The following is a 13702-nucleotide window of genomic DNA, read 5'->3' on the forward strand; positions in this document are numbered from 1 at the left end:
TACTAATTTAGAATTTACTTTTTTATTCTTGCCTGAACTAAAATTACATTTGTTTTTTCTGTGGTATTTACTTCACCACAGAATCATTTTTTTGTGGAACTAATGTATTTTCCTTTTCCTCTCTCCGGCTAGTCAGTTGAGGGATAGTGAACTTTTAAAGCCTGGGATTCTTCTTGAGCTCGAGCTTACCAAGACAAAGACCTTCTTGTGTCTCTTTCAGGCCCTGAAAAGCGTGACAGGGAACAGTATTATGATAACATATAGCAATTCAATTCAATCTCCTCAGACAACTCTCCACTCGCCGTTCACTATAGACCAAACCAAGTGTGTCTCTAGAAAAAGAGCAAATTTCATTGAGAAGATCTCGATTCTGATGGGTGAGTAGAACGAGCATTCGCAAAAGAAACAAACGTATATCATATCTACTTGGTAGCTTATCTAACTTTCAGCTATGAGGTTTGAGGAAATCCTTCAAGAAATTGGTGGCTTCAACAAGTTCCAGTTTCTGGTTCTATACATCCTGTGGCTCCCACGGGTCATCCTTCCACTGCATTTCCTGCTCCACAACTTCATCTCAGGTGTGCCATCCCACCACTGTGCCCTGCCTCACTTGGACGGCCGGTACACAGGTGGCACAGAGAAGGACAATGAATCGGCACGGATTCTGGCTTTTGGCATCCCACGTAATGCAGATGGCTCCTACAGCTCCTGCAAGATGTACCCTATTCCCTTGGACTTCAACCCTAACGGTGACCTGTCCCTACTGTATGGAAACCGATCAAATGTGTCGGTGCCATGCCAGCACGGATGGGCATATGACCGCTCACAGTTCACCTCAACAACCGCCACAGAGGTAAGAATATACAAAGCACTTTCCTCTATTTCAGTGGCCTTCAACTCAAAGGCCCCCCAATGTCAAAGACAACATTAGAAAGGCCCCAGTATATATATTGTAATTCTGATGTAATGACAAAGCTGCTCATTTTTACTAAAAACTAAGAGTGGGAATATATTACAATAATTGAACAAAAAAATTATTAATAGTTAAAACAATTAAATTATATAATTTCATACATTTCAATAACTATGTTCTTCAGGGTTTACACTTTTTATTACCAATGAATTTCAATTTGTCTATACTTTTGTGATTATGGGGATTTTACTCACAAATGTTCATTTCTAGTTTGGCATAACTAGAATAATTCCTATTCATTATAGAAATTTCCATGACTTTTCTGGGTCTAGAATTCACACTGAAAATTCATCATAGCTCTCTTTTATATGTTGATGAGTTCATTTTCATGCTGTTCATGGACTTTATTTCACCCGTATGTTCTCTAACAAAGACAATATAAGAAATCTGCAAGGACTTTATCATGGTGTGATTTGTCTCTCTTTTTCTAGTGGGACCTGGTATGTGACGACAAAAAGCTAAACCAAGCCCTTGCCACATTTTTCTTCATTGGAGTGACAATCGGTGCTGTTGTGTTTGGCCAGTTGGCAGACAAGTATGTTATTTTTTATCAATATTATGTTTTAGAATAATTTGTTCCATGCTATTTTTTCTATGACCAATTATTTTCTACTATTTTCTTTTGATCCATGGACCATATCCGAGTTTCATTAGGCTCAAAGTTGGTCACATGATTTTACTATAATAAAGTGTCTTTACTCACATGTCTGAGGGTGAAAAATGATTCATTCCCCTTGATTTGTTCTGCATAGCTGATTTGTACATATTCATAATCATTCTTTGCTTTCACAATAGAGTTTTTTCTCAAGTTATACTCGTTACGGAACATCACAGTTGAACCCACGCCTAAAACTGCTTACCTCAGGCTATTTGTGTAAAGAGCAAGAGACATTTTCCATGTGATTTTCACTCTTATAAAATGGTCTAATATCCTGTGTGGTTAAATATGTCTTTCAAATCACTCCACAGGTTTGGTCGTAAGCCAATGATTCAAGTGTCCTTTGTGGTCAGTGCTATTTTTGGAATTGTCGAGGCTTTTTCTACATCTTACGTGATGTTCGCCATAGCAAGAACCTTATGCGGACTTGCCTTGACCGGGATGTCTATCACCACAGTGGCCCTGTGTATCTATCAATTTATCATTTCTTTAATCTTCAATCTCTCTAGTCAACATGATCAAAACTGATCCTATTTACTTTCTTGTGAATTATTCATCAGTGCATGTTGTCCAATCAATGTATATAAATGTATATACACTACCATTCCAAAGTTTGTGGTTGGTAAGATTTAATTTTTAAAGAAGTCTCTTGTGTTCACCAAGGCTGCATTTATTTGCAGTAAATACATATTATAACAACTTAAATAAAGTTTTTCTATTTAAATATATTTTAAAATGTAATTTATTCATGTAATGGCAAATCTAAATTTTCAGTATCATTACTCAGTCTTCAGTGTCACATGATCCTTCAGAAATCATTCTAATGCACTCAAAGAAAAAAAAAAAATGCTGAGTTGTTTCAACCCATGTTTGGGTCAAATATGGACAAACCCAACTGTTGGTTTAAAGGGGTGGTATAATGCCCTTTTCACAAGATGTAAAATAAGTCTTTGTTGTCCCCAGAGTGTGTATGTGAAGTTTTAGCTCAAAATACCCCACAGACATTTTTATACAGCATGTTAAAGTTGTCACTTTTTGAGGATGAGCAAAACCGCACCGTTTTGTGTCTGTTCCTTTAAATGCAAATGAGCTGCTGCTCCCGGGAGAGAGGGCGGAGCTTCAACAGCTTGTGTCCTTTTACCTCACACAGACATGCACTGAAAATTTCAAAAACTTTTAGCCTTTTATGTACAAACAGAAGTCAGAAAGATGGAGAGACTCAAAAGAAGAAGAGACAACATTTCTGAATGGTTAGTTGATGAATTTATGTAGCTTATGTGTAGTTATCTTCTAGTCATTGATTAGCACATTCTGTCATGATAATCTATAAAACGCGTTCCTGGGGGCGGGTTTATGTAAATTTTAGGGTTTGTGATGTCACTAACCCGGGAGGAATGTCTGTAGTCCCTACCAGCCGTTTGTTGTAGTCCTTAAAAAGCAAAATATCTCCCTTTGCTTTGAACTTTGAGCGCTGTAACTTTGCAGATGTTGCTTATGCTCAAACAGCAACATTACACACTAACTAAAGTTAGAAAAGTGAAATCATATTCAACCACCCCTTTTAAAATTTTGTATTTCATTTTTAAACCCAACATTTGGACTTGTTCATATTTGACCCAAGCATGGGTTGAAACAACTTAGCATTTTCTTTTTTTTTTTTTTTTTTTTTTTTTTTGAGTGCATTAGAATGATTTCTTTATTCAAAATAGAAATATTTTGCAACATTATAAATGTCTTACTTTCACTTTTTAGCAATTTGATTAATCCTTGCTAATTAAAAGTATTTTTCAATTAGTTTCTGGAAGCAAAGTATCATGTCAGGAGAAAGTATCATGTTGCTTAGACCAGATTATTCACAGTATTGTTTTCACCGACTCTAACATGAACTCCGCTCACTCTACAGGTGTTGAGTGGACAGACGTTAAACATCGCACATTTACGGGTACCATCATCAGTCTCGGATGGAGTGTAGGGAACATGCTTCTGGCTCTTCTGGCATATCTCATCAGGGACTGGCGCCACCTCATCCTGGTAGTGACATCACCCTGCCTTGTTGGCATAATTGCCTGGTGGTGAGTGGTGGAACTGCAAGTGAAAGAATAACGGGTTATTGGACCAGAAAATATAGTGGGATTTGAAATACAAACAATTAAAAAGGAAGAAAATATTTCTATTCATTATGAATTAACAAATATTACAGATATTTAAATAAATATTACAAATATTTATTTATATTTTTACAAAAATATAATGCATATTTTTAGGCCTCTAAATGTGCATCATGACTACAAGACTATTTTTCTCCTTTGCAATTCACCTCAAAAGGTGGGTCCCTGAGTCAGCAAGATGGCTGCTGGCCAAAGGCAGGGTAGAAGAGGCGCAGAAGTATCTCACTCAGTGTGCTAAGATGAATGGAAAGTACACTCATAAACTAGAAACTGAGGTAAACACACCTAGCCGAGCTTTAATTTGTTATAACCAATTTTGAACACATCCTTTATCTCTTCATTAAAACAAAATAAAACATCTCACTGTCATCTATATACTATAGACCTTAAAGAAAATCACCATTTCTGAGGTCTCTGACAAGGATCATTCCTACCTTGATCTAGTGAGGACACCGAAACTGAGGAAGATTGTGCTTTTGTCAGGGATTTTCTGGTATGTGAGGACTTTTTTTTTTCTCCATTGTGATATAAAAGCTAGCTGTTTTTTTTTTTTTTTTTTTTTTTTTAACAACAATCTTTATTTTAATTGACAGGTTTGCAGTTGCTTTTACCTACTATGGCATCAGCTTCAACATCACTGGGTTTGGTCTGAACATCTATCTCACGCAGTTTGTCTATGGAGTCATTGAAGTCCCAGCTAAGGTTGGGACCTACTTCACTCTGGATCTGATTGGACGGAGAAACGCCCAGGCGTGGTCTCTCATTATAGCAGGAGCTCTGATTGGACTAAACAGTATAATCCCAACAGGTACTCCTTCATTCTTTATCATGCTGCATCTTTGTCTTTGACCTCTTTGCCATATTTGATGGTGGATATATGAATTACTGAAGAATTGTGCTATTTCATCTACAGAGTTGGCTGTTGTGCGTACAGGAATTGCAGTTATTGGGAAGGGATTCTCAGAGGCAGCCTTTACCATTGCCTTCTTGTACACATCTGAGCTCTACCCTACAGTACTCCGGTATTACATTTTTTTTTAGAAAATTATATTTAAAATGTTATTTTAGATCAAATGTTATTGCCAAAGGTTTCTCATATTTTTCATATACCACGGATCCCCAAATATGATCATCCTCGTATGAGGGACCCCCATCCTAAAATTTTAAAGACGTCACTATTTTTATAAACACCTACATTTATACACTGAAAAGTTAATATTATAAATCTAAAATGAGTTTGTTAGATTATTTCTGTTACAATTCCTATCTTGTTTCCCCTGTCTTTTGTTTAAGGACTCTTATTTTGAAGTGTATTTTTGTTTTTATTGTTCCTGCTGTTTGACTTCCTGTGATTAGTTCCTGTTTTATTCAGCTGTGTCTCATTTCGAAGGCTGCGTCCTCTGGAGGTCACATTTGTCAGCTGCTTATGTCATCAATGATGTCTCATTTCTTAATAGTAAACATTTCATCCCAAAGTCATAGTAAAAATACAACAACTTATACTTCAGAAGGAATAACGGTCAATGTGATAATAGTTACTTTTTCTGAAATGAGACATCCTTGATGACGTATACGGCTGACAAATGTAACCACCGGAAGATGCAGCCTTCGAAATGAGACAGTTTTCATTGCTGCCTTGTTTGTTCCCATAGTTACCCTGGTTTGTTTCCATAGTTTCCCTCGTTCGTCTCCATAGCAACTCATTAACCACACCTGTTCCTTGTTCCAGCTCTTGTTATCTTGTGTATTTAGGGCCCGTTTACACATCACCATTTTCAACAAAAACTGAAAACTTTTAATGCGTTTTGGCTATTCATTTACACATCAACAGCATTTTGGTGGGCTGAAAATGAAAGCTTTTGAAATTTTAAGGGTACGTTTACACGATAATGATGTACTAAAAACGGAACGTTTTTCCTTTGAGTACAGACAACAACATTGTCAAAACGATCCCCATTCACACGAATTCACGAAAACGAATAAAATCTCTGCATTATGCTGCCAGGCCAGTAGTTGGCGATAACACTTTGTAAAGAAACGCTACAAACACTATGTTCTTGGTCTGATGGCTGTTTCGATTTTGTTCCTCTTTACTCCGTGTTTTCGGTTTGTTCCTAATGTTCAATGTTACTTTAGATATTTTGAGTTACCTTGTATATTTCTGTAGCTAAATAAATAACGCATTGCATTGGGGGTCCAGCTCTCCCTCATTTCTGAGTCTGCTCAGCATTAAAATGATATTTTTTAAATGTATTATTTATTTATTTGTTTAATTATGTAATTCTAGTTTTTTTATATATATTAATCAAATGTTTATTTATTTATATTTTGATTTATTTAATTAATAACTAACTGCTTTTTAATTTCAATCCCATTTTTATTTATTAATTGATCTAATTAATTAATTTGCTTAATTATTTTTATGTTACTTATTATTAATTTAATTTTTTAAACAAATTATTATTGTTTTTTTACTTTTCCACGGACTCACTGTCACTCCCATGCGGCCCCCTGCAGGTCCCTGGACCCCAGTTTGAAAACCCCTGATTTAAAGGGATACTCCACTTTTTTTGGAAATAGGCTCATTTTACAACTCCCCCAGAGTTAAACAGTTGAGTTTTACCGTTTTCGAATCCATTCAGCCGATCTCCGGGTCTGTGGGTCCCACTTTTAGCATAGCTTAGCATAGATCATTGAATCGGACAAGACCATTAGCATCTCTCTCAAAAAAAGGACCAAAGAGTTTTTTTGGTACGGCAGCAAAGTTTCTTGATTGTTACGCAGGAATGAGAGTATAGTTCCATATCAGCCTAGAAAATCGTAACTGTACATTTTCCGTCGGTCTTAGTACACGATGTAACTACAGAAGAGTCAAGTTTTAAATAGGAAAAATATCGAAACTCTTTGGTCATTTTTTTGAGAGAGATGCTAATGGTCCTGTCCGATTCAATGATCTATGCTAAGCTATGCTAAAAGTGGTACCGCCAGAGCCGGAGATCGGCTGAATGGATTCAAAAACGGTAAAACTCAACTGTTTAACTCTGGGGGAGTTGTAAAATGAGCCTATTTCCAAAAAAAGTGGAGTATCCCTTTAATCCATATTTATGAGCTACCCCTTGTCTTTGGAATGAAGCAACTCACTCTGCTTCTCTGTATCTTTCATAGGCAGTGCGGCTTGGGCTACACCTCTTTTATAGCCCGTATCGGAGGTGCGCTCGCCCCCATGGTCATATTATTGGAGGACATGTGGCGCTTTGCACCGCCTCTAGTGTTTGCCGCCACTGCAGTTTTCAGCGGATGTGTGGTCTTCCTGCTGCCTGAGACCACCAACATTCAGCTTCCAGAGAACATTCTGGATATAGAGGAGGGGAGGTATAGTATCAGATCATATCCAGTGTATAAGGATGCCAAAATTGCTTTCTGCTGAATCACACAAAACACCACAACAACAAATATTAAATTCCATAATACTGCATCTTGATATAAGATCACAATGTGAAATATTGATCATTTATTTATTTATTAAAGGCACACAGTGTCCACGGAATCGGAGAGGGATGTTGAACTCTCTGAGATGAATTCTGGGGCTTTACAAGAGAAGGACTCATAAAGGCAAATACTGTCAGAAGAACAATGACTCCTTACAGTTCAACATCCTTACGTACAGCTGTGAATAAATAACATCAACTGCAAGACATTTTATGGTGCACAAGGGATTAAAAAAACATCTTTGAGGTTTCACAAGACTGAAATGTCATTGAATTTAAAAGTCAACAAAATGCTGTCTATTAAAATAAGGTGCTTTTTGTATTTTATCTTCTGAAAAGAAATAAAATGTAATGGTGCAAATGTTTGAATGGTTCTTGTGTTCTTGTACATGTGCATTTATCTTGATATGAAAAATATGAAAAACATTTGATAGTTTTGTATCATGGAATTCAAGACACCTCTGTAATGAACTGAAATTTAGAATTTATTAAATGTGGCACTTACACTTACCACTATTTCTTAACAGTATTTGCATTTTAATAATAACTTGCCTATAAATCATTTTTTTTAGACCTAAATAAATTCTTACCACTGTTATCTGAATTTTCCACACACATTAACTCCTTAGCGGCAGGGGGTGCTAGTGCACCACATACAGCTTTACATACAACAGGCGTAGTCGAATTTCACAGGTCAGCTGTTCGCTGACGTGCTGATCTTAACCCCCTCAAAGAAGTTTTCATTTTATTAGGATTTTAAAATATGACCCTAAACAACATGGCAGACCCAAGACGACCGAATAAGATCTTTCGGTGAGTATTATGTCTGTGTTTAACGATAGTTTAATTCACTATGATGAGAGGTGTGATTGGCTCTCGTTAGCATCACTGTTAGCCGCAGTTCGGCTAATGATTAGTAGGGATTAAACCAGATTTTCACTGAAGATAGATGTATGGTTTTTACCTAATAATATACTTTAAATGTAATGGTCATTTTATTAATGTTACTTGTTAAACTGTATAAATATTAATTCAATAATGTTAAGTAGTGCTTATTACTATCAGCAATTGTATCGTTATCGTTGCATATTTATGTTATGATCTAATCCTTCATTTATTTCGGGTTGTCCACCTAGATATCGTATGTCTTGGATCTCCATCTCTGATGGAATCATGTGATGTTTGTGTTCTGTGTATTTTATATGAAATCGATGCTGGATTAAATAACAGACAGCATTAATAGCATAGACTATTAATAGTCGAGGCATATTGTGTTTGTTTTACAGCTACAAGCCTCCCAATACCGAAACGAACCCGACACTGGAAGATCCTACACCGGATTACATGAACCTGCTCGGCATGATCTTCAGTATGTGTGGCCTGATGCTCAAGGTGACCTCATTCTCATCTACAAAAACTCCTGTTTACAGTCAACGCTGCTGTTTACTTCAGGAATGCTCACTGTTTGTGATTAAAACATGAGCAGAATGATTCTCAATGAGTATGTAATGCCAAATTGTGTTTCATTTGTGTATTTTGGCAGCTTAAATGGTGTGCATGGATTGCAGTGTATTGCTCGTTCATCAGTTTCGCCAATTCAAGAAGCTCAGAAGACACTAAACAAATGATGAGCAGCTTCATGTGAGTTGCTTATGCTCATTTGACATTCTCATAATCAATTCCAGTGTTTGTTTTTTTTCAATTGATCAACGTTAACGTGTAGTCTACCTGAAGAATTTCTCAAATGTTATGCTTCTGGGATTGTATGCCAAATGAAACATGTATTCATTCATTCAGGCTGTCCATATCGGCTGTCGTGATGTCGTATTTGCAGAACCCGCAGCCCATGTCGCCACCGTGGTAACAAATAATCCAGACCCAGGGAGATATCTCAGCAGGGACGGCATGAGAACCAGCTGATCCTCCCACTGTCCTTCTGGAACACAGGGACATACACTCATCAGCCCAGCTGGCCAATCAGAGGCTGTCAAATTGACCAGCGTAGCTCCTGTTTGACCTTTTTTCAAGTTGTCTCTGTGCTCACCGATTTTTATGTATGGGACTGACCACACTATGCGAAAAATATTCATATGCTTTGAATGATTTTGAGAAATAAATGACTGTTTTGACATTTCTTTGTGGCTGTATTTTTCATATATACACAAGTAATTAGTGCTAAGTAGGACACTTTGATGTGCATAACTAGCAGGCGAGATTTTGGATGTTAATGTATTCATGCTGCTGCTGCTTCCAACTATATGTGTGGACAGAAGTTTAATAAGCTTTTTATTTAGTTAGATTTAGTTTTTCCAAGTGTGCTGTAAGAAACCGCTGCTAAACAGATATACAGTACCGTACAGACGTGCCAGATTCATTCCTCTCTCAGTGTGTCCAAAATGGATTCTGCTCAGGCTTAGAGGATTTAAGGAACAACTGGCAACTCATGAATTGGCATTTTTGGAAGTATTGTTATTTTTCTTATAAAGAGGAGCAATGTGCATAGTCTATTATTTTGATTGTTGTCTTTATAACAGGGCAATTTCTTCTGTAACCTATTATGCTATGTTACCACTGGTTTGAGCACTTTTCTGACAAGATTATAATCTATATAGTTATAATATTAAATTATTTATTTATATGATATGTGTTCCGATGGCAAATCTATCCTCTGATTTCTGTTTTTCTATACATTTAGACATGAACAACACGAGCAATTAAGCATGCCTCTAAAATAATAAGAAACATTATTTATTTATTATTTAAGCTTTTGTGTATCGAATTTTATTAAATGTCTTATGACGAATGTTTTATGTCACTAATGGTCAAAGCTGAGAAAGACGTTGAGTCAGCATTTAACCGTCATCTGACAATTCAGACTCTCTTTTACGTCTGATCAAGCTTATTGGATAATTCATAATCTATACAATGTTAAATTAACCCAATAATTATAATATGCTATGAATTATTATATGACATTTTATTGTTTGTGGATATTTATTTTTGCGTAGCTCAACGAATGATTTGTGAAATTCGCATTTACATTTCCCGTATGAATAATAATTTGTGCATCTCATAATAAACCTGCGGATGGAATGAAAAATTACACAACCACGCCGTCTCTCACCCATCGCGCAGCAGCAGCAATCAAAACGCGTAGTTTTAGTCCGCGCGACACTCAGTGCCATTACAGTCACGTATTCGTTACGCGCACAGAGCGCGAGACTCATCGTATCGTACAAGTGCATGCGGGTCTCGCGCCACGTAGAGTCGTTTCTCGAGAGCCTTCGAGAGCTGTCACTCCTGAGAGGAATACCAATATTACACTGAGAGAAAATACAAATTATCTGTTTTGTCCAAGAAAAATACTTAAAGACAGAATGCTCCGAGCTTGAAGATGGAAATGACCTCCTGCTCTGAGAAAACGGACCTCGGACCATTCAGTTTGTGGAGTTTTATTGTTAGTTTTGTCAGTTATAAACTACAGGTGATCCGGACGGGTCCAGATTCCAGGATCTTCTCAGAAAAAACACAAACCTTTTCGGTAAGTGTTTTGTCTCTTCTCTGTTCAAAATCGCTTATTTTTCTGCATAGCCTACATAAAGATGTTTATACATAATATTTTTCTCTATATACAAATAATTAAAATATATAGCCTATATTTTCTTAATATAAAAATATATAATTAATATAATGTAAAATATAAAATTATATTATCTATCTATCTATCTATCTATCTATCTATAAACCATAAACCTTTACCTGAAATATCTGGGGCATCACAGAAGAATATTTAATCTTTCTTTGGTTGAAACGTACCATGAAATACCATGGTATTGCTCATTTGCCATGGTAATACTATCTTTGAACTACCTTGGAGTACAAGGTAAATACCATGGACTATATCAATGTACTATGATTTTACTTCCTTATATATTCAGTATACCATGGTATCACAGCAGTGAATTTTTGGACTTAACACAGGACTTTTGTATTTGTTAGATGTTCTGCTGCCAGCCTTTTGCTGTTGTGTGATGGCTTTCAGCCAGTGTTCACTCAGCAGGTAGCATATTATCTATGCTCTGAAGGGTACTAAATGCAGCAAATCATTTTATTGCATGTTCAAACATTTTCCTTTGTCCTTCTATTAAACAATACACATGTCAGCTGCAGAATTGGCTGAGACTGAATTTCATCAACCATTTCTGATAACAGTTCAATTCATTTTTCATTTGCAGCCATATAAATTGCATGATATACTGGAGAGTTAAAAATCTAGTTCAATCCAGTAAAAGTATTCCAGAGTTTGATACTTGACATCTTTGAGTAGGGATTCTCATGGCCATTATTTTTATGGGTAGGCTAAGTTTTTGCGGTTTTGGAGAACTTTGTAAATAATTGCATGTATTCTTACACACCCACACAACGGTGAGGCTGTCTGTGGGCTGGTGCAATGGAGAACCAACCCACACCAACAGCCACTTGCTGTAACACACAATGATGAAAATGAAATCGTCCAAAATTGGATCTTACAACCTTTTGTGGATATGTTTATGCTTTACCTCGCCATTATAGTGAGATTTATGGTGTTGTCGCTTCAGCAAACAAAGCAAAGAATGATTCTTTTGTCTTGTCCAGGAAGCAGCCAATGCATCACACCCTTTAAATGAGGAAGAGATGTGTTCCTAACTAAAAATACAAAAACATGAATGTCACAATGCTGTCAGCCTCCGGGAAGGGACCTTAAAATGTGTGAAGGCCTTTCAGGATGTCTTCTGGTTCTCCTTCACCTCACTGAATATATTCCCTGTTGGAACTGGCATGCTAATTGCAATGCCTTTGCTCTCCATTGGCCAAAAATAAAGAGGCAGATTTAGTTAGTTCCATCTTTAGTGTCTGATCATTGAGACAAGCTGTGTCCCTCCTAATCACAGTCTGACAGCAAATCCCGCCTGTCAACAAAGAGCACAGCCTCAATAAGGACTGTAGTGTGCATGTATTCCATTCACAGTCTGGACTGTGCTTATCTTTTCCCGTGCTTTACTCCATCTGTGCCTTTCTTTTTATCTATGTACTTTGGGGAAGGTCACTACAGCATTTGACACCTTTTCAATGCTTTGCTTTCGGAAACAGAAGTGTAGAGGTGTTATTGGCCCGTCCTGCTGCATCTCAAAGATCCCCAGAAATCCCAAAAGCATAAACACCCGTCTATAGCTCTGCTATTGTTGTCCTATGCATGTGTGTGTTATTGAAAGCGTTGAGTGTGTATGTGTCACTTTAAATTACTTTATTCCACCTCCCGTGTCACAGTGGACAAATTCTTCAAGCACCGTCAGCATATTGTAGTACTGGAGTGCATCATTTATTTTCACCTGACGTTGGTCTATTCCATTTTTTCTAAACATCTGTGTAGCCTTTTTTTAATTAACCTCCCTTGGTGCTTTTTTCTTCCCTTTGCTTCCCTTTCCCTTTTGATAACATGTCACCTATTTTCCCTTTCACTGTCCTTCTTCTTTTTTTGGTTGCTGTCTGTATTATTACTATTATTTATAGCATCATGAACACCATCACAACATTTTTCAACCAACAAAAATATAAAGTGCAATAAGAAATCAACCAAATGATATATTTTATCCTCATTTAGCCTACATTTATGAATAAGTTCTCCCGATATAATTAGTAAATTTATAAAAAAAAAAATAAAAAAAAAAATTACATTTTCAGTTATTTTCCAGTATTTATTTATTTGAAGCATTATGAACAACATCGCAACATAGGCTACGTATTTTCCAATAAGAAAAATAGAGAAATGCTATTACAAAAATTTTAATAATAGCAATACCAATACTATAATAATAATAATAATAATTATTATTATTATACAAACAGGGTATTATGTCAACAGCTTCATAAATGAATAGCATAGTATGCATTATAAATCAATGGGAGGATAGATTTTATGCTCATTTACGTTTATGGAGAAATCATTTTACTGATTTTACTGATATAATCACACATTATACTCATCATAAAAGATAAAAGGTATTTTTCTTTGAATTTCACTTAAAGGTGAACTAAGTAACTTTTTTACCTTAACTGAACAGCTTCGGAGTCATTGGAATGGTTATATTACTTATTTCGGGTTGAATGGTGGTCGTTTCGCACCCCCCTGGTGCCCGTGAGCGGAAAATTCGCACTTGCAACTTTGAGACGGCGGGCCGCGGCAGGAAGTATCGCGTGATATCAGGTCTCGCGATGTAAACAATTGCTTTACGGCCAAAAGAAATCTGCTCAAATACTGTCATTATTGCGCTCCCTCATGCTGTTCGAACCCGAAGGAAGAAGACGTTTTAAAGAATGTCCCATCTGCTTTGATGTCGTTGATCTACTAGCCTCTGGTGTCTGAGAATCACCAAAG

General features: G+C 36.5%; 2 protein-coding genes across 2 annotated transcripts; both read left to right on the forward strand.

Moving 5' to 3' along the window:
• Nucleotides 1–451: 451 nt before the first annotated feature.
• Nucleotides 452–7652, forward strand: slc22a7a (solute carrier family 22 member 7a; the record flags this gene model as incomplete). The annotated part of the gene is made up of 10 exons (XM_084395866.1): nucleotides 452–853; nucleotides 1405–1508; nucleotides 1943–2097; nucleotides 3535–3703; nucleotides 3957–4074; nucleotides 4183–4292; nucleotides 4393–4607; nucleotides 4713–4821; nucleotides 6965–7171; nucleotides 7328–7652. The coding sequence occupies 10 exons, from the start codon at nucleotides 452–454 to the stop codon at nucleotides 7407–7409; spliced, it is 1671 nt and encodes a 556-aa protein (XP_084251992.1). The 3' UTR covers nucleotides 7410–7652.
• Nucleotides 7653–7933: 281 nt separating this feature from the next.
• On the forward strand, nucleotides 7934–9418 carry wdr83os (WD repeat domain 83 opposite strand). The gene is made up of 4 exons (XM_084395888.1): nucleotides 7934–8100; nucleotides 8574–8679; nucleotides 8831–8928; nucleotides 9085–9418. Exons 1-4 carry the CDS (start codon nucleotides 8051–8053, stop codon nucleotides 9149–9151), a joined length of 321 nt encoding a protein of 106 aa, XP_084252014.1. The 5' UTR covers nucleotides 7934–8050; the 3' UTR covers nucleotides 9152–9418.
• Nucleotides 9419–13702: the final 4284 nt, after the last annotated feature.

This window comes from Rutilus rutilus (assembly GCF_951802725.1).
Source record: "Rutilus rutilus genome assembly, chromosome: 22".
In the NCBI taxonomy this organism is placed as follows: Eukaryota; Metazoa; Chordata; class Actinopteri; order Cypriniformes; family Leuciscidae; genus Rutilus; species Rutilus rutilus.